The 27,235-nt window shown below is 51.4% G+C and overlaps 2 protein-coding genes across 4 annotated transcripts in view; both read right to left on the bottom strand.

Annotated features, from left to right (window-relative positions):
- The window catches only part of LOC135245720 (protein NLRC3-like), a 111,258-nt gene that overhangs the window by 59,981 nt on the left and 24,042 nt on the right, over positions 1 to 27,235 (bottom strand). The window lies entirely within an intron of this gene.
- Positions 1,266 to 27,235, bottom strand: part of LOC135246023 (uncharacterized) — a 37,583-nt gene continuing 11,613 nt past the window's right edge. The window contains exons 6-15 of the mRNA XM_064319515.1: positions 22,826 to 23,173; positions 22,239 to 22,360; positions 21,625 to 21,844; positions 18,313 to 18,450; positions 17,717 to 17,907; positions 16,960 to 17,111; positions 16,314 to 16,571; positions 15,064 to 15,217; positions 2,325 to 2,433; positions 1,266 to 1,400 (exon numbers count right to left, since the gene is read on the bottom strand). Of these exons, the coding sequence (XP_064175585.1) occupies positions 1,282 to 1,400; positions 2,325 to 2,433; positions 15,064 to 15,217; positions 16,314 to 16,571; positions 16,960 to 17,111; positions 17,717 to 17,907; positions 18,313 to 18,450; positions 21,625 to 21,844; positions 22,239 to 22,360; positions 22,826 to 23,173 (1,811 nt within the window). The 3' untranslated portion in view covers positions 1,266 to 1,281. The remainder of the gene's footprint in view (positions 1,401 to 2,324; positions 2,434 to 15,063; positions 15,218 to 16,313; positions 16,572 to 16,959; positions 17,112 to 17,716; positions 17,908 to 18,312; positions 18,451 to 21,624; positions 21,845 to 22,238; positions 22,361 to 22,825; positions 23,174 to 27,235) is intronic.

The following is a 27,235-nucleotide window of genomic DNA, read 5'->3' as shown; positions in this document are numbered from 1 at the left end:
TGGCAACAACGCAGTCTATGGAAAAAATACAAGCAGTAGTTAAGACAGTTACTGCACCTAAGTCACCTACGAAACAGCTGCCTAGTTACAACCCTAAGCTTACAGTCATTTACAGGGGGGTAGGGAGGGATGGGGAGAGGTGCAGCCTGAAGAGGTGAGTCTTCAGTCGTTGTTTGAAATGGGTCGGTGTCTCAGCTGTTCTGACCTCCACAGGGAGGTCATTCCACCATCATGGGGCCAGAACAGACAGGAGACGTGTTCTGGAAGTGCAGGTGCGAAGAGGGGGAGGTGCTAGGCGTCCTGAGGTAGCAGAACGGATGGATCTGGCTGGCATGTAGGGTTTGAATATCTTGTGGAGGTATGCTGGGGCTGATCCCTTGACTGCCTGGTATGCTAGGACCAATGTTTCAAATTTGATGCAAGCTATAACAGGCAGCCAGTGGAGGGTAGTGAGCAGGGGAGACACTCAACCCTTAAAAACATTCATTTCTGTACATTCTGACCCCATTTCAACAGACAGAATTCGTAAACAACTTCACACGTCCACACAACAAAGCCCCAAACTAAGGGGATTTGTGTTTTCTCCTTCTCCTCCTCCTGCTTCCTGCCACCTAGCCCACCCACAAAATGTCTCCCCATTGGACATTTTACCAACACCAGCCAATCCTTCGCCTACACGATCCAATCAAAATCTCAAATACACACGCAAAATAGACATATCTTTTTACTCTAAAACATTTCTAGTCTCAGCTAGTCCTTTGTGGCTGAGTGGTCAATGTCATGGTCTATGGATCACAGGGTCCCTGGTTCAAGCCCCACTGGAAGCAAGTTTCTGAACTGTGCTATTTTGCTCACTAATATTTGTCTATTACTTATCAACAACCACATCTACCCAGCGTTCACCGAACGTATACACTGCATTATGATGTACCATCTGCACGTTCACTTAATTGGCTACAATATCTTCTGTAAAACCATGGACAAGTTTGACCAAAAAATTTCACGCATTGAACAGCTATGTCATGGTGGCGCACTGCCAAAGTTACAGAGCATAAAGGTTGGAACACAACCAGAGAGTCAGTTAGAGGGGAGGACACCAAAATCAGATGCCCGCCTTATCTCTAGACTGCAGTATTTGAAACAGTGCCTGTTTGTACACACGTACACAGAGAGAATAAGGACACAGTGCTGTCTGTACACAATTACACAGGGAGAATAAGGACAGTGCTGTTTGTACAGTAGCACAGAGAGGACGGACTAAACAGTGCAGGTATACACACTTTATTGATGTCTGGGGTTGCGCTGTGTTATAGCTTGTGCTGCACGCACACCCAGTGCTGTCAGAAAAAAGAGGCCAATCAATCCTCCGGCCACTGATAGCATGATCTGGGCTCCAGGCCCTGCACGGAGTGAGAAAAGCAACCAATCACACAACACATTCTAATCCATTCTACTACAATCACACAACACATTCTAATCCATTCTACTACAATCACACAACGCATTCTAATCCACTCTACTACAATCACACAACACATTCTGATCCATGCTACTACACTCACATAACACATTCTGATTTATTCTACTACAATCACACAACACATTCTAATTCAGTCTAGCACAGTATAAACAACAATCACAACACAGATTCTACCAGCCTCCCCCCCCCCCCCACCCCCAACCCCATCCCGCCCAAAATTATATCTTTTCATGGGGGCCGAAAATCCCTGGCCAGACCCTGTGGAAAAGTGCTATATAAATGCAATGATTCATTCAGTGATTCATTATTTGGCTGTTTAATGCAAATATCTGAAAGCCCACCTATTCAAACTAGCCCTTAACTACTTATTCTATTTTAAATAAACAGAACAAACCCTTCTCTTTTCGTATGCAAGTTGAGGCATGCAGCCCATCAGTGACATCTGATTGAACCATAGCTGTAACTAGCCACGTGACGCTAGTTGAAAACATATTCCAAGTAACCAAATAGTGAATTGTAAATATTACCGCTTTTACTAGAACCACTGCTTTTGTAGCGGAAACAATAATAAACTACAATATGCACACATGTATGTACTCACAGTCACAGTCAGTCACTCACTACCTCATTCACTCATTAACTCACACACTCACGCACACACACATTCTCACAAACACACACACAAACACTCACACACACACGCGCACACACACAAACACTCTCTCACACTCACACTTTCTCTCTCTCTCTCACACACACACACACTCACTCACTCTCTCTCACACACACACACACACACACACACACAGCAGTATACTCCATTTGTCAATAGCATTCCACTCACAGTTTGTCAGTTTCCTCTTTGCTGCAGAGATGGGTCCTGCTGAAAGAATAGCTGTGAGTTTGTCCGGTAGATCTCTTCTCACCTTTTGGTTTTGCCTGGGAGAGCAGTTCTGTACAGATAGATACAGGGGGAATGTTTAACCAGCATGCGAACAAACGTGTAGGATGATTGCTGAAATATTCTCCACATTCTCTAACATTCAAGATTTGTAAACCTTGTGCTAACGGAAGATTTAATATTTAAATTATGCAACACGCAGAAAGTAGAAGTGGAGGAACTAGTGTGAGGTGGGTTTGTTCCCATTCTTCAGAAAAGAGCCTATGAGAACTCACTGAGAAAACTAGATAAAGTGAAAGGACTGAATTGCGTGCATCAGAAAAACAGTGAGCAATGTAAATATCTAGATAATAAAAATAAATATTGAACTGAGAAGAATGACTGAAAAATACCTGTTATTTGGTCACCACATATTGAACACTCAAAACGGTTGGCTTATGCAATGATGGTGGTTTTAGTGTGAACATGTATTATATGGTCTTTTTAAACTGCGGTCTATCCATTGTGGCGCCCCGATCCCTGATCGGTGCTCCCCACGTGACCACCAAGACGGCCGAGCCCATCGACACCGGCGGCTGCTGGGAAAAGTCGTGAGTGGGCGGTACTTACCAAACCACAGCCTGGAGACGTTCAGGACCCTGGACAGCACCAGACAGAACACCTAAGGTGACACCAGGCAGCACCATGGACAGGGCTGCAGCAGAGGGAAGGTAAGGGGAATTTTCCACTCTGCTGCACACCTGCAACTGCTTGTTAGATTGGCTGCCGGCGCCCACCTGAAGCTGCTTGCGCTGACGAGCAGGCAGGCTTTTATAGACCAGCACAAACACAGGAAGAGAGAGCTGCTGGGGCTTTCGGAGGAGCTACACCAGGCGACTTTCTGCACCTGGATCAGAGACCGTAAGCGGCCGTGGGCCACTCTCTCCTCGCGTAGAGGAATAGGTGTGACAACTTATAAACTGTTTTGTGTAACGGAGCAACCGTGAGTCCAGGGGACCGTGTGACCGGGGTGCGACGACAGGGACCTCTCAGGGCTGGAGCTGGGAGAAGGTTGGAGCGCGACCACACAGGGGAGGGAGACCTTCACCCCTACACCCCCTCGCAGCCGGGAGGAGCACCAGTCGACACCTGGAGGAAGGAGCCGGACCCGGACCGGACTGACCAAGCCCCGCCCCCTAACCGATGTGCTTCTTGTTTCCCTCCAGAAGGAGACCGAGTGAATACCTGGAGTGGAGCACCGATACCCGACCGGGAAGACATTTTTGTTGTTTTTGGCTCCCCTACCTTTACCCCCACTCGTTACCATCATTAAAGAACGTTTTGTTAATCACTACCTCAGTCTCCCTGCTCTGGTTCTTCTGGACTTCCGTCACTCAACCCCCCGTGGGCTGAGAGAGTTCACAATTGGTGGAGAACGCGGGCACTCAAAATCCACGCTACGGGTTGACGGAACCAGGTAGAAACCAGTTCAAAAAAAAAAAAAAAAAAAAAAAAAAATGGAGGAGGCTATCAAGGCTGTGCTACAGACCCAGAAGACCCTGGAGGCGGCCATGGTGGCCCTGGTCACCCGCACATCAGAGAACAAACTGAAGCCGCGGGATGTATTGACAAAAATGACCCCCGAGGATGACGTAGAAGCATACCTCGAGCTATTTGAACGCACCGCCCACCGAGAAGGCTGGGCCCGGGGAGACTGGGGGGCCATCTTGGCACCATTTCTGATCGGGAGGCCCAGAAAGCCTGCCGGGACCTGACCGATGCCGAGGCCGCGAACTACAACAACCTTAAAGCAGCCATTCTGGCTCAGTATGGCTATAGCCTGCCAGCCAAAGCCCAGCGCTTCCACCAGTGGGCTTACAGCCCCAGCCAACCAGCGAGAGCCCAAGTGGCTGCCCTGAGCCGCATCACCCGGAGCTGGCTGTTGGAAGGAGATGGTCCCGCCCTATTGGATCGAGTGGTGCTGGACCGGTGCATCCGGGCACTGCCCCCTGACGCGAAGAGGTATGTTGCACAACAGGGCCCCCGAACGCTAGAACTGTTAATTGCTCTGGTGGAAAATCACCAGGTCACGCAGGAGATGCTGCGGACCAGCCGACCCGACACAGGAAGAGGGACGACCGGGGATCCAGGGTGGAGAAAAGCCCGGCCCGGAGAATGGCTGAACCCCTGGAGCCGCGACAGCTCGGACACCCTACAGCGCCCCTAGGGACCCACGGAAAGACGCAGGTGCTATACCTGTGGAAGGGAAGGTCACCTTGCCCGGGCTTCCCCCGACCGGGATGAGCCCATGCCCACCGCAGATACGTCAGAGCACCCGGTGTTCCCATGCCGGTACATCACCACCTGCTGGGCACATGAGGGAGCCAGGGCCCCAACATTTCCGGTAAAATCGCGGACGGGATACCGAGGCCTTACTTGACTCAGGAAGCATGGTGACCCTCATCCGACCGGAGTTTGCGGGGACTCCGAGGTAAGGCAATCGCCGTGGCCTGCATTCACGGGGACACCAAGCAATATTTCACGGCTGACATTGTGCTGACCACCCCCGAGGCTCGGTGGCCGTCCGGGCAGGAGTCGTAGAGAACCTGCCCGTTCCTGTACTGGTGGGCCGGGATTGTGCCGTGTTTGACAGGTACTGGAAGGAGTCCCCGGCGAACCTCGAACCAGAGGGCAGGCGCAGACCCCAGAAGAGGCGGCCCCAGCACACCGCCGGGTGCTCAACCGGCCTGGGCGGGCCTCTGGGGAAGACCAGGCCGAACCGATGGATGCTGTGGTAGAGGGAGGCAGCCAACCGCCAGTACTAAGGAGACCACCGCCACCGCATCAGAGGCCGTAGCCGAGAACCCCGTCGGCCTGGAGGAGGTGGGCTCAGAAGAGACTTTTACCGAGTTCGCCCCACAGCCGGGAGCCAGACCGGGAACAGGGCCGCTTTGGAACAGCGCAGCTGCAGGATCCCAACTTGACGCAGGCCTGGAGGATGTCCAGGAGATTGATGGGATGCCACGACCAGGGGTGAGTGAAACAACCCCCCTATTTTTTGATTGAGCAGGGGTTATTATATAGGGTGTCCCGGGTCAAGGAAGAGAGAGTCCACCAGCTGTTAGTCCCCAAGACGTACATTTCAAAGGTCCTGTACCTCGCCCACACCCACCTCCTGGGGGCCCACTTGGGAGCTGAGAAGACGTATGAGCGCATCATCGAACGGTTCTACTGGCCTGGGGTGAAGAGGGCGTCGAGGAATACTGCCGCCACTGCGCTGACTGCCAGCTCCATAGCCCCAAGGTAAAGTATAAAAACCCCTGATCCCTCTGCCCATCATAGAGGTCCCCTTCCACCGCATCGCCATGGACATCGTGGCCCCCTTCCAAGGTCCAGCCGAGGGCACAAATACATCCTGGTCATCCTGGACTACGCTACCCGTTCCCGGAAGCCATCCCGCTATGGGACTGCCACGGGAAAGCGTAGCTCGGGAACTGTTCCTGCTGTTCAGCCGGGTGGGTATTGCGGCAGAGATACTCACGGACCAGGGTCCTGCTTTATGTCCACCGTGTTAAAGGCGATGTGCGGCCTGCTGAAGGTGAAGCAGGTGAGGCGTCCGTCTATCACCCACAGACCGACGGGCTGGTTGAGCGGTTTAACCACACCTTGAAACAAATGATGAGGAAAATGATTGAAACAGATGGTAAAGACTGGGACCAGCTGTTACCCTACCTCATGTTTGCCATTCGGAAGTACCTCAGGCGTCTACCGGTTTTCACCCTTCGAGCTGCTGTATGGGCGGCGACCCGAGGGCTGTTGGACCTGGCTAAGGAAACATGGGAGCGCCAACCTTCGCGACATAGCACGGTCATCGAGCACTGGAGCAGATGCACCTACGGATGTCCCGGATCTGGCCCATGGTCCGGGAGAACATGCACAGGCACAGCAAGCCCAGGCCCGGGTCTACAATCGCGGAGCACAGGTGAGAGAATTTCAGCCGGGTGATAAAGTGATGGTCTTGGTCCCAACCCATGAGTGTAAATTCCTGGCTAAATGGCATGGGCCCACGAGGTGGTTGCAAAACCGGGCCTGTCAACTACAAAGTGAGCCAACCGGGACGCCGCCGCCACACCCAGATCTACCACATCAATTTGTTAAAACGTTGGTATGAAGCTGAACCCCGCAGGCACAGGCCCTCTCTGCTCACGCTCCCACAGGACCCCCGAGGTGACGCTGGGGAAGCAGCTGACGGCCACCAGATCCAAGATCTACGAGAACTCCTGGACCGAAATCGGGATGTGTTCTCAAAGCTCCCAGGCCGGACCTCCATCATCGCCCACCACATCGCCACAGAACCCGGGAAGAAGGTTAGGCTGAGGCCGATCGGATCCCCGAGGCCCAGCGGGATACCATCCGGGAAGAGGTCAGGCGGATGTTGAGATGGGGTCATCGAAGAGTCCCGCAGTTCATGGAGCAGCCCCATAGTCATTGTACCCAAACCCGACGGTAGCCTGAGGTTTTGTAATGACTTCAGGAAGCTAAACGAAATCTCACGGTTTGATGCTTACCCCATGCCCAGGGTGGATGAGCTGATCGAGAGGCTGGGACCGGCTCGGTTCCTCAGCACGTTGGACCTCACCCGCGGGTACTGGCAGGTCCCCTTACCCCCAGGCTAAGGAGAAGACTGCCTTCGTGACGCCGGATGGCCTCTTCCAGTACCGGGTCCTACCGTTTGGGGTCCACGGAGCCCCGGCTACCTTCCAGCGGCTCATGGATCAGGTCCTCCGGCCTCATCAGAAGTATGCGGCGGCGTACCTGGACGACATCGTGGTCCACAGTGCGGATTGGGAAACCCACTTGGGCAGGCTAGAGGCGGTGCTGGGGGCCCTCCGGGAGGCAGGCCTGACGGCCAACGCGACCAAGTGCCGATTGGGATTGGAGGAGGCGGATTACCTAGGCTATACCGTTGGAAGAGGGTGCGTGAAACCCCAACCCACCAAGGTGGAAGCCATCGCAACGTGGCCCAAGCCCCAGACGCAGAAGCAGGTGAGAACCTTCCTGGGCCTAGTGGGTATTAGCCGTCAGTTTATTCCCAATTTTGCCGCCATAGCAGCCCCCTGCATGACCTGACCTCCAAGAGTCGAAGCAACCTGAGTCAGCTGGACGGAAGAAGCTGACGCGCCTTCGAAACCCTGAGACAAGCCCTCTGCAGCGAACCGGTTCTGGTGACTCCGGCCTTCGATCAGACATTCGTGCTCCAAACGGACGCTTCCCTGGTGGGGATAGGAGCCGTGCTCTCACAGATCCGGGAGGGGGCCGAGCATCCGGTAACGTACATCAGCCGTAAACTCTTAACTCATGAGCGTAACTATGCCACAGTAGAGAAGGAGTGTTTAGCCGTCAAATGGGCGATGGACAAGCTGCGATACTATTTACTGGGTAGGGAGTTTGTACTAGTCACTGATCATGCCCCACTCAAATGGATGTCAGTGAATAAAGATAGTAATGCCCGGGTTACTAGGTGGTTTCTGGGGCTACAGTCTTTTCGCTTCAGGGTGGAACATCGAGCTGGGAAGCTCCACGGAATGCTGACGCCCTGTCCAGACGGGAGGAATGTCTATGGTCAGGCGCTCCAGGTAACGACATGGAGCTGAGGGAAGGGTATGTGGCGCCCGATCCCTGATCGGTGCTCCCCACGTGACCACCAAGACGGCCGAGCCCATCGACACCGCGGCTGCTGGGAAAAGTCGTGAGTGGCGGTACTTACCAAACCACAGCCTGGAGACGTTCAGGACCCTGGACAGCACCAGACAGAACACCTAAGGTGACACCAGGCAGCACCATGGACAGGGCTGCAGCAGAGGGAAGGAAGGGGAATTTTCCACTCTGCTGCACACCTGCAACTGCTTGTTAGATTGGCTGCCGCGCCACCTGAAGCTGCTTGCGCTGACGAGCAGGCAGGCTTTTATAGACCAGCACAAACACAGGAAGAGAGAGCGCTGGGGCTTTCGGAGGAGCTACACCAGGCGACTTTCTGCACCTGGATCAGAGACCGTAGCGGCCGTGGCCACTCTCTCCTCGCGTAGAGGAATAGGTGTGACAACTTATAAACTGTTTTGTGTAACGGAGCAACCGTGAGTCCAGGGGACCGTGTGACCGGGGTGCGACGACAGGGACCTCTCAGGGCTGGAGCTGGGAGAAGGTTGGAGCGCGACCACACAGGGAGGGAGACCTTCACCCTACACCCTCGCAGCCGGGAGGAGCACCAGTCGACACCTGGAGGAAGGGCCGACCCGGACCGGACTGACCAAGCCCCGCCCCCCTAACCGATGTGCTTCTTGTTTCCCTCCAGAAGGAGACCGAGTGAATACCTGGAGTGGACACCGATACCCCGACCGGGAAGACATTTTAGTTGTTTTTGGCTCCCCCTACCTTTACCCCAACTCGTTACCACCATTAAAGAACTTTTTGTTAACCACTACCTCAGTCTCCCTGCTCTGGTTCTTCTGGACTTCCGTCACTCACCCCCCGTTGGCTGAGAGAGTTCACAATTGGTGGAGAACGCGGGCACTCTAAATCCACGCTACGGGTTGACGGAACCAGGTAGAAACCAGCTCCCAAAAAAAAAAAAAAAAAAAAAAAAAAAAAAATGGAGGAGGCTATCAAGGCTGTGCTACAGACCCAGAAGACACTGGAGGCGGCCATGGTGGCCCTGGTCACCCGCACATCAGAGAACAAACTGAAGCCGCGGGATGTATTGACAAAATGACCCCGAGGATGACGTAGAAGCATACCTCGAGCTATTTGAACGCACCGCCCACCGAGAAGGCTGGGCCCGGGGAGACTGGGGGCCATCTTGGCACCATTTCTGATCGGGAGGCCCAGAAAGCCTGCCGGGACCTGACCGATGCCGAGGCGCGAACTACAACAACCTTAAAGCAGCCATTCTGGCTCAGTATGGCTATAGCCTGCCAGCCAAAGCCCAGCGCTTCCACCAGTGGGCTTACAGCCCCAGCCAACCAGCGAGAGCCCAAGTGGCTGCCCTGAGCCGCATCACCCGGAGCTGGCTGTTGGAAGGAGATGGTCCCGCCCTATTGGATCGAGTGGTGCTGGACCGGTGCATCCGGGCACTGCCCCTGACGCGAAGAGGTATGTTGCACAACAGGGCCCCGAACGCTAGAACTGTTAATTGCTCTGGTGGAAAATCACCAGGTCACGCAGGAGATGCTGCGGACCAGCCGACCCGACACAGGAAGAGGGACGACCGGGGGATCCAGGGTGGAGAAAAGCCCGGCCCGGAGAATGGCTGAACCCCTGGAGCCGCGACAGCTCGGACACCCTACAGCGCCCCCTAGGGGACCCACGGAAAGACGCAGGTGCTATACCTGTGGAAGGGAAGGTCACCTTGCCCGGCTTGCCCACCGGGATGAGCCCATGCCCACCGCAGATACGTCAGAGCACCCGGTGTTCCCATGCCGGTACATCACCACCTGCTGGGCACATGAGGGAGCCAGGGCCCCAACATTTCCGGTAAAAATCGGCGGACGGGATACCGAGGCCTTACTTGACTCAGGAAGCATGGTGACCCTCATCCGACCGGAGTTTGCGGGGTCTCCCGAGGTAAGGCAATCGCCGTGGCCTGCATTCACGGGGACACCAAGCAATATTTCACGGCTGACATTGTGCTGACCACCGCCAGAGCCTCGGTGGCCGTCCGGGCAGGAGTCGTAGAGAACCTGCCCGTTCCTGTACTGGTGGGCCGGGATTGTGCTGTGTTTGACAGGTACTGGAAGGAGTCCCCGGCGAACCTCGAACCAGAGGGCAGGCGCAGACCCCAGAAGAGGCGGCCCCAGCACACCGCCGGGGGTGCTCAACCGGCCTGGGCGGGCCTCTCTGGGGAAGACCAGGCCGGACCGACGGATGCTGTGGTAGAGGGGAGGCAGCCAACCGCCAGTACTAAGGAGACCACCGCCACCGCATCAGAGGCCGTAGCTGAGAACCCGTCGGCCTGGAGGAGGTGGGCTCAGAAGAGACTTTTACCGAGTTCGCCCCACAGCCGGGGAGCCAGACCGGGGAACAGGGCCGCTTTGGAACTTGACGCAGGCCTGGAGGGATGTCCAGGAGATTGATGGGATGCCACGACCAGGGGTGAGTGAAACAACCCCCCTATTTTTGATTGAGCAGGGGTTATTATATAGGGTGTCCCGGGTCAAGGAAGAGAGAGTCCACCAGCTGTTAGTCCCCAAGACGTACATTTCAAAGGTCCTGTACCTCGCCCACACCCACCTCCTGGGGGCCCACTTGGGAGCTGAGAAGACGTATGAGCGCATCATCGAACGGTTCTACTGGCCTGGGGTGAAGAGGGCCGTCGAGGAATACTGCCGCCACTGCGCTGACTGCCAGCTCCATAGCCCCAAGGTAAAGTATAAAAACCCCCTGATCCCTCTGCCCATCATAGAGGTCCCCTTCCACCGCATCGCCATGGACATCGTGGGCCCCCTTCCAAGGTCCAGCCGAGGGCACAAATACATCCTGGTCATCCTGGACTACGCTACCCGGTTCCCGGAAGCCATCCCGTTGTGGACTGCCACGGGGAAAGCGGTAGCTCGGGAACTGTTCCTGCTGTTCAGCCGGGTGGGTATTGCGGCAGAGATACTCACGGACCAGGGGTCCTGCTTTATGTCCACCGTGTTAAAGGCGATGTGCGGCCTGCTGAAGGTGAAGCAGGTGAGGACGTCCGTCTATCACCCACAGACCGACGGGCTGGTTGAGCGGTTTAACCACACCTTGAAACAAATGATGAGGAAAATGATTGAAACAGATGGTAAAGACTGGGACCAGCTGTTACCCTACCTCATGTTTGCCATTCGGGAAGTACCTCAGGCGTCTACCGGGTTTTCACCCTTCGAGCTGCTGTATGGGCGGCGACCCCGAGGGCTGTTGGACCTGGCTAAGGAAACATGGGAGCGCCAACCTTCGCGACATAGCACGGTCATCGAGCACGTGGAGCAGATGCACCTACGGATGTCCCGGATCTGGCCCATGGTCCGGGAGAACATGCAGCAGGCACAGCAAGCCCAGGCCCGGGTCTACAATCGCGGAGCACAGGTGAGAGAATTTCAGCCGGGTGATAAAGTGATGGTCTTGGTCCCAACCCATGAGTGTAAATTCCTGGCTAAATGGCATGGGCCCTACGAGGTGGTTGCAAAAACCGGGCCTGTCAACTACAAAGTGAGCCAACCGGGACGCCGCCGCCACACCCAGATCTACCACATCAATTTGTTAAAACGTTGGTATGAAGCTGAACCCCCGCAGGCACAGGCCCTCTCTGCTCACGTCTCCCCACAGGACCCCCCCGAGGTGACGCTGGGGAAGCAGCTGACGGGCCACCAGATCCAAGATCTACGAGAACTCCTGGACCGAAATAGGGATGTGTTCTCAAAGCTCCCAGGCCGGACCTCCATCATCGCCCACCACATCGCCACAGAACCCGGGAAGAAGGTTAGGCTGAGGCCGTACCGGATCCCCGAGGCCCAGCGGGATACCATCCGGGAAGAGGTCAGGCGGATGTTGGAGATGGGGGTCATCGAAGAGTCCCGCAGTTCATGGAGCAGCCCCATAGTCATTGTACCCAAACCCGACGGTAGCCTGAGGTTTTGTAATGACTTCAGGAAGCTAAACGAAATCTCACGGTTTGATGCTTACCCCATGCCCAGGGTGGATGAGCTGATCGAGAGGCTGGGACCGGCTCGGTTCCTCAGCACGTTGGACCTCACCCGCGGGTACTGGCAGGTCCCCCTTACCCCCAGGCTAAGGAGAAGACTGCCTTCGTGACGCCGGATGGCCTCTTCCAGTACCGGGTCCTACCGTTTGGGGTCCACGGAGCCCCGGCTACCTTCCAGCGGCTCATGGATCAGGTCCTCCGGCCTCATCAGAAGTATGCGGCGGCGTACCTGGACGACATCGTGGTCCACAGTGCGGATTGGGAAACCCACTTGGGCAGGCTAGAGGCGGTGCTGGGGGCCCTCCGGGAGGCAGGCCTGACGGCCAACGCGACCAAGTGCCGATTGGGATTGGAGGAGGCGGATTACCTAGGCTATACCGTTGGAAGAGGGTGCGTGAAACCCCAACCCACCAAGGTGGAAGCCATCGCAACGTGGCCCAAGCCCCAGACGCAGAAGCAGGTGAGAACCTTCCTGGGCCTAGTGGGGTATTACCGTCAGTTTATTCCCAATTTTGCCGCCATAGCAGCCCCCCTGCATGACCTGACCTCCAAGAGTCGAAGCAACCGAGTCAGCTGGACGGAAGAAGCTGACGCCGCCTTCGAAACCCTGAGACAAGCCCTCTGCAGCGAACCGGTTCTGGTGACTCCGGCCTTCGATCAGACATTCGTGCTCCAAACGGACGCTTCCCTGGTGGGGATAGGAGCCGTGCTCTCACAGATCCGGGAGGGGGCCGAGCATCCGGTAACGTACATCAGCCGTAAACTCTTAACTCATGAGCGTAACTATGCCACAGTAGAGAAAGAGTGTTTAGCCGTCAAATGGGCGATGGACAAGCTGCGATACTACTTACTGGGTAGGGAGTTTGTACTAAGTCACTGATCATGCCCCACTCAAATGGATGTCAGTGAATAAAGATAGTAATGCCCGGGTTACTAGGTGGTTTCTGGGGCTACAGTCTTTTCGCTTCAGGGTGGAACATCGAGCTGGGAAGCTCCACGGGAATGCTGACGCCCTGTCCAGACGGGAGGAATGTCTATGGTCAGGCGCTCCAGGTAACGACATGGAGCTGAGGGAAGGGGTATGTGGCGCCCCGATCACTGATCGGTGCTCCCACGTGACCACCAAGACGGCCGAGCCCATCGACACCGGCGGCTGCTGGGAAAAGTCGTGAGTGGGCGGTACTTACCAAACCACAGCCTGGAGACGTTCAGGACCCTGGACAGCACCAGACAGAACACCTAAGGTGACACCAGGCAGCACCATGGACAGGGCTGCAGCAGAGGGAAGGTAAGGGGAATTTTCCACTCTGCTGCACACCTGCAACTGCTTGTTAGATTGGCTGCCGGCGCCACTGAAGCTGCTTGCGCTGACGAGCAGGCAGGCTTTTATAGACCAGCACAAACACAGGAAGAGAGAGCTGCTGGGGCTTTCGGAGGAGCTACACCAGGCGACTTTCTGCACCTGGATCAGAGACCGTAAGCGGCCGTGGGCCACTCTCTCCTCACGTAGAGGAATAGGTGTGACAACTTATAAACTGTTTTGTGTAACGGAGCAACCGTGAGTCCAGGGGACCGTGTGACCGGGGTGCGACGACAGGGACCTCTCAGGGCTGGAGCTGGGAGAAGGTTGGAGCGCGACCACACAGGGGAGGGAGACCTTCACCCCTACACCCCCTCGCAGCCGGGAGGAGCACCAGTCGACACCTGGAGGAAGGAGCCGGACCCGGACCGGACTGACCAAGCCCCGCCCCCCTAACCGATGTGCTTCTTGTTTCCCTCCAGAAGGAGACCGAGTGAATACCTGGAGTGGAGCACCGATACCCCGACCGGGAAGACATTTTTGTTGTTTTTGGCTCCCCCTACCTTTACCCCCACTCGTTACCATCATTAAAGAACGTTTTGTTAATCACTACCTCAGTCTCCCTGCTCTGGTTCTTCTGGACTTCCGTCACTCAACCCCCCGTGGGCTGAGAGAGTTCACACCATCCATGTATTGACTGTTTATCAATGATAGTAACATTACATGACATTACATTTATTTGGCAGATGCTTTTATCCAAAGCAACCCCAAGGTTTTATTAATATTGTGTAATGTAAACACATGCATGGTCAGTAAAGGGGTGTGTCCTGACAGATTGGGGCTCAGATGAGGCCTGTCACATCCCTGGCAGTGAACACAGGAAGCTCTCAGGCCAGGCTGCTGGCTGACCCGTCTCAAACACACCCATCGTTATCAGCCCTCTTACTCAAAGCCCAGCCTGAGGATGAGGCGGCTGGGTCCCTCTTACTCAAAGCCCAGCCTGAGGATGAGGCGGCTGGGTCCCTCTTACTCAAAGCCCAGCCTGAGGAGGAGGCGGCTGGGTCCCTCTTACTCAAAGCCCAGCCTGAGGATGAGGCGGCTGGGTCCCTCTTACTCAAAGCCCAGCCTGAGGATGAGGAGGCTGGGTCCCTCTTACTCAAAGCCCAGCCTGAGGATGAGGCGGCTGGGTCCCTCTTACTCAAAGCCCAGCCTGAGGATGAGGCGGCTGGGTCCCTCTTACTCAAAGCCCAGCCTGAGGATGAGGCGGCTGGGTCCCTCTTACTCAAAGCCCAGCCTGAGGATGAGGCGGCTGGGTCCCTCTTACTCAAAGCCCAGCCTGAGGATGAGGCGGCTGGGTCCCTCTTACTCAAAGCCCAGCCTGAGGATGAGGCGGCTGGGTCCCTCTTACTCAAAGCCCAGCCTGAGGATGAGGTGGCTGGGTCCCTCTTACTCAAAGCACAGCATGGCTTCCCGGGAATTTACGAAGGTGCAGTTTGTGACAGCAGGGAGTTACCATTGTGTACAGATTGCAGTGGTGAGGAGTTACCTTTGTGTACAGATTGCAGTGGTGAGGAGTTACCTTTGTGTACAGATTGCAGTGGTGAGGAGTTACCATAGTGTACAGTTTGCAGTGGTGGGGAGTTACCATTGTGTTACAGTTTGCAGTGGTGGGGAGTTACCGTTGTGCAGTTCTCATCTTGGCTGCATATTCTGCTCAGGCAGTGAAGGTAGATGTGGGAGTGGTCAGACATGGTGAACATCTGAACAGAGAACCTCTTCCTTTGAGGGGAACTGCTCTGGAGGTACCAGTGGAAGGTTCTGTCGTTTGGGCAGCTGAAAGGATAATGGGCTGTGTGCCTAATAAAAGTCTTTCACACACATCCAAGCGTCCTGTATTACTGTCATTTACCTCCACCCCCTTTAGAACAAAATCCCCCATCACACTCATTGAAATTTATTAGGAGCACAACGCACATACTCTAATGACAATATAGCTTCAAAGAACAATTACCAAACCTTCAATATGGAATACTGTGCGGACCCAAATAGCCTCTAGGTCAAACAGGACAGGATTGTTTAACACTTTGATTGTTTAGAGTTTTTTATGGGGCGACATAGCTCAGTAGGTAAGAGCGTTTGTCTGGCAATCGGAGGGTTGCTGGTTCGATCCCCCACCCTGGGCGTGTTGAAGTGTCCCTGAGCAGGACACCTAACCCCTAATTGCTCCCAACGAGCAAGTCGGATAATAATACCGTCACCCTAATAAGCGATCTACCACTGTGAAAAGTTTATTAAAAGGCAAAATTTCCCCAAACACAGAAAGAGAAATAATAAAACCAGAAATTGCTACCAAAATATAATATGAAGAATAAAAATGACATTTAAAAAAAAACAAAAGCCATTAAATTACCCAGGTTCATGTTTTTGGTATAAAGAGTGCAATCCTAATGTTATCTGTAATAGGGCTATTCAACTGGCAGCCTGGGCATCAAATGCAACCTACCACTGATGCACTCTTAGGCCTCCAAAATAAAGCCTTTTATAAGGCATCTACTGTTATCACACATGTACAATAAAAACTTATTCATACACTGTTTTAAAAGTACATGTTAATGAGACAAATACTACACATACATGTCAGCAGAGCTTGAGGCACTGGCAATTAATTATGATTACAATGAGGCAGCATCAACCCAACAATCGAATCACAGACAAAACGTAAAGGAAAAGAGAGAGAACTCACCCCCTCACACCCCCCCTCAGGAGCAGAGGACTCATCACCCTGAGGAACAGGACTCATCCCCACAGGAGCAGAGAACTCACCACCCTGAGGAACAGATAAATAATCCCCACCCCCCTCAGGAACACAGAACTCAACCCCACCCCCACTCCCCACCCCCTCCTCCGCCCTCAATATGAGAGAACTCACCCCCCCTTCAGGAAAAAAGCCTTCTTCTCCTCTTGTGGGTCTGCGGTCTGTGTGGCCCAGCAGGACTCCAGCTGTAGGCTCATGTTGTAGGCCAGGCTGTTCTCACAGTGCAGGGTCACCTGGATGTAGAGCTGCTCTGCAGAAGGGAGCTCCACAGGGCCAGTGTAGTTGTATGCGTAAGATGAGTCACTGTACAAGGCCATGCTGATCTCCAGGAGGCGGGACGAATTCACCTGCACCACACTGTGAGAGGTAACCCTGCAGAGGAGCAGAGCAGAACACACAGCAAACACATCATCCGTGTCCACGTCCACTAGATTTCCTAGAAAAGCACATTTGTTTTTTTAAATAGCAATGTGCTAAAAAATAAACCACAGTACCAGCACATGAAATGTATGACCAACAATGTGTGATGGAATAACAGACAAACAAACAGGCTGGATTATGACACACCAATAAAGAACCGCACATGCCATTAGATTAGCCTTAGTGCTAACAAAGACTAAGGCATTTTCATTGAGCCCAGGCTCTGTTACAGTTGTACATGCATAACTACTGAAAATGCTAGTTTGAGGCTTAATGTCCTTCATGCTACTGCCGTGGATGCTGATTGGATGGCTGAATGAGAGAGGGGTGTGTTTCTCACCAGTCCAGACCAGGCTTCATGCGGGCTGTGCTGGTCTGGAGCAGCGGGTAGGCACAGGTCCACAGCACCTTCAGGTCCCTCCGTGTGATGGATCTCCCGCTGCTGAGCGTCACAGTCAGCGCGTTCCTCAACTCCACATGCGTCCTGTTAATCTAAATGAGCAGAAAGCGTGTTACACACCCAAGGCATTACACACTCATAATACCCAGTGTGATGTGTTACACACACAAGGCATTACACACTCATAATACCCAGTGTGATGTGTTACACACACAAGGCATTACACACTCATAATACCCAGTGTGATGTGTTACACACACAAGGCATTACACACTCATAATACCCAGTGTGATGTTACACACCCAAGGCATTACACACTCATAATACCCAGTGTGATGTGTTACACGCTGCTAAGCTGGAAATGTACTCAGTGAGGACCTTGGGACAGGCAAAGGTAGTGAGGGGTGCTGAATGGAGAGATGGGACAGGTAGAGGTAGTGAGGGGTGCTGAATGAGAGATGGGACAGGTAGAGGTAGTGAGGGGTGCTGAATGGAGAGATGGGACAGGTAGAGGTAGTGAGGGGTGCTGAATGGAGAGGTCTGCTAGAGTAAAGGGTGTTATCATTGTCTGAAGGGAGGAAGAAGCAGTAGCATTTGCAGCTTGCTATGCCAGGTTTAGTGAATCAGTTTTGTGATGGTGTGCATTCCCAGAATGCACCAGCTGTGTACATGACCTGGATCTGGTGCCGGTACTCACAAGCATTTGGCCTCCACACTGCAAGGGGGCGCCAGTTATCCTGTAATAATAAAACTTGTCCGTCTCGTTGATGGAGCAGCGGCCATCATTGAGAACAACAGTCACATTCCCGCCAAAGTAGTGGATGAGGAAAGGCTTGGAGATGCCCCCAGATACATGGTCCTTCAGGCATAGCGTGAACATCCCCTTCTCTGTTAAGACATGATGTTCTTTAGTGGCATTATGTAGACAGTTTTGATTAGCCTTTGGTTCATTGCTTACAAAAGTGCATGAAATGCTAGGCTATGCCAATGCTGCCATTTTACAAGTAATACAGAAACAGACACAGCAAACTGCAGCAAACCACACAGGGTGTGTGCATGTGTGTAAGAGCAGCAGGCGTGTGTGTGAGTTTGTGTGTGTATGTGTGTGTGTGTGAGAGAGTTTGTGTGTGTGTGTGTCTGTGTGAGTTTGTGTGTGTGTGTGTGTGTGTGAGAGAGTTTGTGTGTGTGTGTGTGTGTGTGTGTGTGTGTGTGTGTGTGTGTGTGTGAGTGAGTGAGTGTGAGTGAGTGAGTGTGCGTGAGTGAGTGTGCGTGTGTGTGTGTGTGCGTGTATACCGTGGCAGGCAGGGCTGAGGATGGGGCTCAGGCTGTAGTACCCCGGCTCACACACGCAGGTGAACGAGTCCAGGGTGTTGATGCAGACGGAGTTGGAGCTGCACTTGTTCAGGGCGGGGGAGTCACACTCATCTGGGTCTGTGGGTTACACAGTATACTGTCAGTCACACAGAGAACACAAGTACACAAGTATGCAGTATACTGCTGCTCCACTCAGTCACACAGAGAACACAAGTACACTGCTGCTTAGGGGTGGGCGATATGGCAAAAATATCATATCACAATTTTTTTCAGGAATGATCACGATCCACGATATGATCACGATTCTTTTTCATGTTGGTTTTTAAAGGAGTACCATGGTGGTTGAACGTGACACTTCCCAGTTGTCTTCAGGCAACAACAAAACAAATGTGCATAATTTTTTAATTCTTCAGTCATTTCAATGCACTTTAAAACGTATTTTTCTAAGCCTAAATTTCCCACGATAAAAATTCACCCGAACCGTCTGGGCGTGGTAATGAGAACTGTCAGTTAGCTATGATTGACAGACCGTGCCCCGTTTCCATAGCTACCCCCATGATACGCACTCTCTTTGGGAGACTGAATTTTCACAAGCTAGCTAGCTTAGTAGGGCTAGTATATCAAGTATCGGTAGATAGCTAAGGTAAGGACGTTGACTTATATCCAATTATAATTTTTGATATCTAGCTAGCCAAGTTAAGATAAAAGCACAACTATAGCGTCCTCATAAAAGCAAACTAGCAAGCTAACGTTATCGATAACATTGTCTTATGAAAGCAAACCTCCTAGCTAGCTAACGTTAGCTAGCTAGCTAAATTAATATAACCAGAAATAATCTAAAGGCACTCTAATTTAAGTGAACCTAACGTTAGTCAAATATTTGCATTGTCTGAACAGCAGGACGGTGTGTGCTGTCAGATTTCTTTACGGGGCGTGGAAATGGGAGTAGTTACTGTATTAGTGACGTAGCAAAATGACAACTTTCTCAACCGGTTGAAAATAGGACGATGAATTTAAAACGCATATTTCTCCAAAAATACAGAACGGACATATTTAATACTTTGCTCATTGTGTTTCTTCAATGCCTCTTGTGCAAATAGCACATAAAACTGAGAAAGTGTGAAAATCACCATGGTACTCCTTTAAGACTATTTTGCACGTTAATGAATAGTGCAATCAAACTAATATCCCTATTTAAGAAAATATTGCCCTTCAAGGAAACAGAACCTAAAAGAAAAAGAATAACAGAGACCATTTGGGCCAAAGTACCAGATTTTAATCAAGTGCATTTCTGCACTTGTTTGTTTTGGCTTTGTACCGCTACCGCTAGCCTCTAGCTGCGTGGCTGTGCCTGAGGCACTCACGTGAGACCCCCTGATTGTTTGGCTTTCCGCGTGCTCTTTGGGGTGCTTTCTCCTGAGGTGATTAAAAGGGTTCGTCGTGATGCCATCCGATGTGCGAACATTTTCTTTGAAAACTTTGCAAATAACGGTGTTTCGCGCCGTGTCGGTTTTGGAAAACCCAAACCAGTTCCATATCACAGACGTCAAAAAAAAATTTTAGGGACCAACCCCTCCATGGTGTCAGCCATGCAACTATGATGTCAGACAAAAAAGGGGGAGGAAAATAAATCCAAGGCGCTACTGTTTGTTATTATTGGTTTATTGGTGTGTCTGTTAGGGGAGGCGCAACAGGAACTAGTGAAGAGTGTGATTTTAGGTTTGGCTGAGAAAACAACGTTGGATGCTGTGTATGAGCGTTGTCAGAGCAACTGATAGAATGTGCAGTTTCAGTGGAGCCCGATACTCCCGATGTCACGGTTGGGGAAGGTGGGACGCAATTGCGGACCGAGGGGATCTAAAAGTTAACCCCGAGGGGTAACCACAAAACCGCCGAGCGATAGAAAGGGACAGGGGACACACCAAATAATAAAGAGAGCTAAATAATTGCTCCCTCCACTCACTGAAGCTTCTGTCAGTGGACTCAGAAAACTAAAAGAAACGAAACACCGCTGCAGTGCAACTACCCAGAAAGTCAAACCCCACTAGAAAAACAGAGTGGAGTAACTTACAAAAGAAAAATGACACTCGCAGCCCGGCGGGTAGAAAACAAAAGGAAAACTAAAGAGACGAGGGCAAAATGTCCTCCACAGCGCTGAGATAATCAGCTCAGAGAAGAAACTAAATGGTGATCAAATCTTGCAGATAGGATCAATGCAATAGCTTCTGCAGATTCTTACACCCCTACACACCAAGAACATGACAAACAATGAGTGTGCGCTGAACCCCAGAAACCAGGGGCTAGATATAGGACTCCCACACCTGCCCCTCATCAGGGACAATTAACTCAGAGCCAATGCGTGTGAGGTGCCACCACCTCACACCCGATCTCTCTGGAAAGGCAGATCGTGGAGACATTTTAATCGTTCACAATCTAATATCGTCATACCGTCCACCCCTACTGCTGCTCCACTCAGTCACACAGAGAACACAGTATGTGAATGCTGGGCGTTGCTATAGCCTCTGGACACCAGACTCACTGTCATGAGGTGAGAGAAGACCTCGTCTCCCACAGTTTTTACTGAGCCTGGGATACCCTGCATTCCCCTCAATGTGGCAATGACTCCCTCCTCAGGAGAAACCAGTTGAGCCTCCTCAGCATGACTGGATTGTTATATGGCAGCAGTGTTTAGGAGTTCCTCACCATTATATAGAAGATGATATACTTTATTGAACCCCATGGGGTAATTTGTCCTCTGCATTTGACTCATCCTTAGTTACCTAGGATCAGTGGGCAGCTGCCTCTCTGTGCTGTGCCTGGGGACCAACTCCAGTTCTGAGGCCTTGGTCAAGGGCACCTGCAGGAGCGCACCTAACATGCATGTCTTTGAGTGTGGGAGGAAACCGGAGTACCCGGAGTAAACCCACGCGAACACGGGGAGAACATGCAAACTCCGCACAGAAAGACCCCAACCTGAGATTCGAACCCATGACCTTCCTGCTGTGAGGCGACAGTGCTAACCACTATGCCACCATGCCCACCCTACAACAATGTTGCATCGCATGAGCTGTCTGTCTATCTGTCCAGGCATTTCACAGACACTCTACAACCTTGAACCAACAGCCTTGGAGAAAAATGTTATACTGCACTGCCACCAACACTTACACACACACATGCACACACACACACACACACAGTCTCAAGGGTTTTATTTCACTGGGAACAGAACAGCCAATATTCCTCTGTCAGCTACCCATCACACACAAATCCCCCAGCATGTCTCGCACCTACCGTCCCAGTAGATGCTGTCGTCTGTGACGGTGATGTGGGCGTGGCCGAGAGAGATAATATGCTGCAGCTGCTCCTCAGGGCGGAGGATCACTACCCCATCCTGGCTGGAAACATCAAAGCTTTCAAAAGTGATCTTGGTTTTTGTTTTCCTCTCGCTGTCTTCAAACGAGATCAGCTGCACCTCCGCTTTTGGCCAGAACTTACTCAGTAAGTTCTGCAGCTGGTAAAAAGGAAATGGAAACCAAAAAGAAAATTGTAAAGCTGGTCCATCGTGCACAGTTGGCACAGGCTGACTGCAGGTGCCCAGGTGACTAACAGAGGCCTGTCCCAAGTGAAGAAGTGAGAGGAGGATAGTCTCGCTCATACAAACCACAGCAGGGGTGCACAAGGGCCCGTCCATTTCAGGATTTTAGGCAAACTTTAGCCTGATCAAATCTTAATCTGAGATTTGTAAAAACACCAGCAGTGATTATCAAAAGTGATTGTTTTCAATTTTGTTGAAGGTGATAAAAGTTCAACTAAAATAATGCTGTGAAAACATGTACTACAAAACGCTATAAACAGAACGGTGGGATAAGCGGCAATGACTGCTAGGACCCGGGAACAGGACCCACCTTGCTTTTAATAATGCCCTCCAGCAGGACTCGAGCTTCTGCCCTCGGATCCTCCAGCGATGGCGGCATTGTCCATGGCACAACAAGGAACATTTCATGGCTGGGGAGGTGAACCTGCAGTCCTACAGTTGGGGGGTTAGGGGCACAAACACTGATGTAAAAATGTGTCTGAATGAAAGCTTTCTGCAACCAGCCCATGTTACCAGCCTTCAGGACACAGACCTATCGTGGGCCTGACCAGAGTCCATGGTTATGAATAAATGTCAAATTTTTGCACCTGTGTATGCAACCACATACGCAAGCCTTTAATAAGATAATTCAGGCCAACTTCAAAACAAAGAGGCGGTCTGTCAGTACCAGCCTGCTTTAACACTGACTGAGGAGGTCTGTCAGTACCAGCCTGCTTTAACACTGACTGAGGAGGTCTGTCAGTACCAGCCTGCTTTAACACTGACCAAGGAGGTCTGTCAGTACCAGCCTGCTTTAACACTGACCGAGTCAGTACCAGCCTGCTTTAACACTGACCGAGTCAGTACCAGCCTGCTTTAACACTGACCGAATCAGTACCAGCCTGCTTTAACACTGACCGAGGTGATCTGTTGTTTGGTCTGCAGAGTCAACAACTCTGGGTAGCAGGATGTCTCCAGGGGCATCGTTGGGGGCACTGCCAGGGACTTCCTCTGGGATGAAGTAGAGCACAGCTGGAGCTCCACGCTCGCCACCCTCGCACTCTGGCACCACCTCCAGGTCATACGGGGAGCCAGGCCTCAGGCCCGGCAGAGGCAGGGGGGGGCCTGCCAGCCTCCCCTTCCGGACGCTCGGGCCGTCCCTCTCAGAGAGACGGTACAAGAAGGCCACGCCCACCCCAGACCTGCCGCTCCACAGGGCTATCGAGTCCTTCTGCCTAAATCCGAGATCCAACACTTCACCAGTGCCTGTGGACAGAGCAAACCAGCAAACATTCATCAGGGCCTCCCCAACACTTCACCAGAGCTCCTTCCTAAATGACTTTGGGCTTATCCTGGCCTAACGCAAGCTTGGAGTTGGTTGCTAAAGGGCGCAGAACGGTGTGGGGTGGAATTTGACGGTGCCTCAAAGACAAAGGGCATGTGGAAAGACCAAAATATTTTTCCAACCTGCAGTTTACCAACAACAAAATTGAGAAATGGAAAAAAAGTGCAAGTTCAACAAAATGTTCAGTTTTCATCTAGAACAGTTCATGAGCAATAAACATTTTACATTATTTATTTAAACATACATTGCGCCAAATTCCAAAAATATTTGAGACAAGCATTAATGAGTTTGAAATAGACAATTCTTTCGACAAGAGTTTACATTACATTACATTTATTTCGCAGACGCTTTTATCCAAAGCGACGTACAAAAAGTGCATATCATAGTCATAGACAACTGCTGAACACAGGTTCAGTAAGGTACAATACTTATTTTGTACAGCTATTTCTAGCCAAGCACACAGTGAACACTATTCTGACCTAACCTCTGCAAAGCCAACTAGGCAGAAGAATAAGCTACAGTATTAGGACAAATACAAATTACCAAAAGGTGCTGGGATGGGGCAACATGTAACAAGTGACATGAAAGGGGGGTTTTTTTAAATTTTTTTTAAATTTTTTTTTTTATAAAGAGTGAAATATACAGCGTGGTGGTGGTTAGTCTAGGTATAGTCTGAAGAGATGAGTCTTCAGGCCACGGCGGAAGATGGGTAGTGAGGGGGAGGTTCGGAGAGGGACGGGGAGTTCGTTCCACCACTGGGGAGCTAGGGTGGAGAAGCAATGTGATCCCTTTGGGCGGGTGGGAGGGGCTACAAGGCGCCCTGCTGAGTGGTCGAGCAGGCACATAGAAGCGAGTCATGTCCTGCAAGTAGATGGGGGCTGTCCTGTTGGCAGCAGTATAGGCAAGGGTCAGGGCTTTGAACCGGATCCTGGCGGCGACCGGTAGCCAGTGGAGTGATCGCAGCAGAGGAGTGACGTGGGAGAATTTGGGAAGGTTGTAGATGAGTCGGGCAGCGGCATTCTGAATTATCTGAAGTGGCTGCATGGCACAAGCTGGCAGGCTTGCAAGGAGAGAGTTTCAGTTATCAAGGCGAGAGGTCACCGTAGCCTGGACGAGCAGCTGGGTGGAGTGCGTCGTCAGGTATGGTCGAATCCTTCTGATGTTGTACAGAAGGAATCTGCAGGACCGTGATGTTGCCTTGATGTGCTCCTTGAGGTCCAGTTGGTCATCCAGGACCACCCCCAAGCTCTTGGCAGAGTGAGAGGCAGTCACTGTGGTGCCATCAACCGTGATTGAGAGCTCACGAAGTAAGGAGGTCTTGCACGGGAAGAAGAGCAGCTCAGTTTTGTTGAGGTTGAGGTTCAGATGGTGGCTGGCCATCCAGGTGGAGATGTCAGCCAGGCAGGAAGAGATCTTATCATTGACCTGTGTGGCCAAGGGGGGGAAAGAAAAGAAGAGTTGTGTGTCATCTGCATAACAATGATAGAAGAAGCCATGTGAATTAATAACTGAACTAAGAGGCTGCGTTTCCGAGTTTCGATGTACCTTAACGTTTTACGAAGGTTCTTAAGGTATACCTTTCAAAGGGAAACCGCTTTTTTACGAGTGTTTCCCGGACTATACCTTAAGGCAACTGTTAAGGGACACCTCAAAGGTACATCGTAAGTTGGAGCTGGCCTTCACTGTGGTGCTGAAAAGTTTATCAATCGATGCCAAGCGAATCGATTGTCTCACTTGTAAAGGCTTGTGACGTTTTAATATAACAAGTGTTGTCATAATCATTTTACATTTTACATTTTACAATCTAATATTGCAGAAGAGGGAGCTATGCCTACTAGAGATCATCTGCTAATCTCTTTAAGAGTGTGTTAAGACAAGACCTTGGAATAGTTTCAATAAATACGTACATATAGGCTACAAAGGATAAAATAAAAAGCATCAATCGGGACATATAAGCCATAGTCTGGGACTTCGTGGAAGCCCAGGGAAAAGGATATAGGCTACATATGGGTGAATTATTTTGTTCTTATTGAAACAAAGGTCTAATGTTAATTTGTTTTTGTCACACAATATATAGGCAACTGTAGCAGCATATCACTGCACTGCACTGATTCCAGCGAACTTTTCTCTGCAATGCAAAAATAATCGTAGATGAAAGGCAAAAGCGCGTCTGTGGAAATTGATCATGATGAATTCTATACCGGGTGCCTTATGAATAGGTCTACCTGTTAAAGTGATTTGTTCATCCACCTTAATTTGCTGTTGGATAATCTTAAATTTAACCAAGAATATCATTATTGGGTTGTTTACCGAAAATCGTAAAACAACATGGTAAGAAAAATGTTCCATAATGTTGATATTTACCCAGTGCTATTTTGTTTTATATAGGAGGTGTGAGCTAAAGGAAGGGGATGTAGATCATTTGGCTATGTTTGTCCATTATGAGCCACTGTACCTGTATGTGTGTTTATGGCTAGGCCAATCAACGTGCTCTAGTTCGGTCATGCAAGTAGACTCACTCAACGTTGTTTTTGCACACACAGGTTTTATATTCTTAATAAACCGGCGGTTTGTTCCAAGTCAGTGTGATCATTGACTCACACACAAACGAACTAATTTCTACAGGGTATGCAGTCAGAACAGCCATATCCTAAGTTAGCGCCACTACGTATAAATTAAAAAAAACTTTTTTTTTCTTTTCACAAATTGGATTAGTATCGTGGATAGGCCCTATACTTAATTACCATCATGATGGGGATAGACAGGTAAAACAACAACATTCTCACGACATGCTATGCACAGACACGTTGATTGGATAATTACTTTTCGAAAAGTTAATATTAAACTCATTTTCGCATGCCGATGTGCTACTAGATGCGCACTGTAGTACAACTGTCGATTTGAAAAGCAAAATGTTGGCATAATAAGGCAAAACTGTGACAGGATTACCGGAGCGCAGCGCTAAGGGACAGCTTACGAGTGCCTGAGACCACCTTTTTAAAGGTATACCTTAATTAAGGTATACCTTAGCTAAGGAGACGCTGGGAAACAGCTCCAGACCTAAAGGAAGAGCTTAAGGTATACCTTATGACGCACGTAGCGCTAAGGAGACTCTGGGAAATGCAGCCCTGGTGTATAAGGAGAACAGCAGAGGACCCAGTACAGATCCCTGCGGCACTCCCGTAACAAGTGGATGAGAAGCAGAGGCAGACCTCTTCCAGGTGACTTGGTAGGTCCTATCTGCAAGATAGGAAGTGAACCAAGACAGGGCAGTCCCGGCGATCCCATCCCAGCCAAGGTGGAGAGGAGTATTTTATGGTTGACCGTGTCGAAAGCTGCAGACAGGTCAAGAAGGATCAGGACAGAGGAGAGGCGTGAGGCTCTTGCAGTGGCAAGTGCCTCCGTCACAGCTAGGAACGCAGTCTCTGTTGAGTGCCCGGATAGGAAGCCAGACTGGTGAGGGTCTAGCAGGTTGTTCTGATGGAGAAAAGAGGTTAGTTGTTTAAGAACTGCTCGTTCAAGGGTTTTGGACAGAAAGGGTAGAAGCGATAGGGTCGATAATCGTTACATCGGAGGGGTCTGAGGTGGGTTTTTGAGAAGTGGGGTAACACGAGCCATCTTAAAAATCAGAGGGAACATGACCAGAGGAGAGAGAGGAATTAACAATAGAGGACAGATAGGGAAGGAACTGCTGAAATGGATTGGAGAACTTTAGATGGGATGGGGTCAAGTGGACAGGTGGTTGCACGATGAGAGTGATGAGCTGTAATACATCGGAGTCCTCCAGCATCTCAAAGGAGGTCAGTGTGGCTGTGGGTTTGTCCCGGGGTTGGGGAGCTCACTGATGGGCGAAGGAGTTCCGGATTGTAGCCACCTTTCCTTCAAAGGCAGCCAGAAAGTCATCTGGCGGAGAGGGAAGAGGGAGGTGGGGGTGGAGGAGGAATGAGGAGGGAAGAGAAGGTGGAGAATAGTTTGGGATTAGA

The sequence above is a fragment of the Anguilla rostrata genome, chromosome 19, assembly GCF_018555375.3.
Source record: "Anguilla rostrata isolate EN2019 chromosome 19, ASM1855537v3, whole genome shotgun sequence".
Lineage (NCBI taxonomy): Eukaryota > Metazoa > Chordata > Actinopteri > Anguilliformes > Anguillidae > Anguilla > Anguilla rostrata.
The sequence above is the reverse complement of the archived record's forward strand: the minus strand, read 5'-3'. Positions and strand labels throughout refer to the sequence as shown.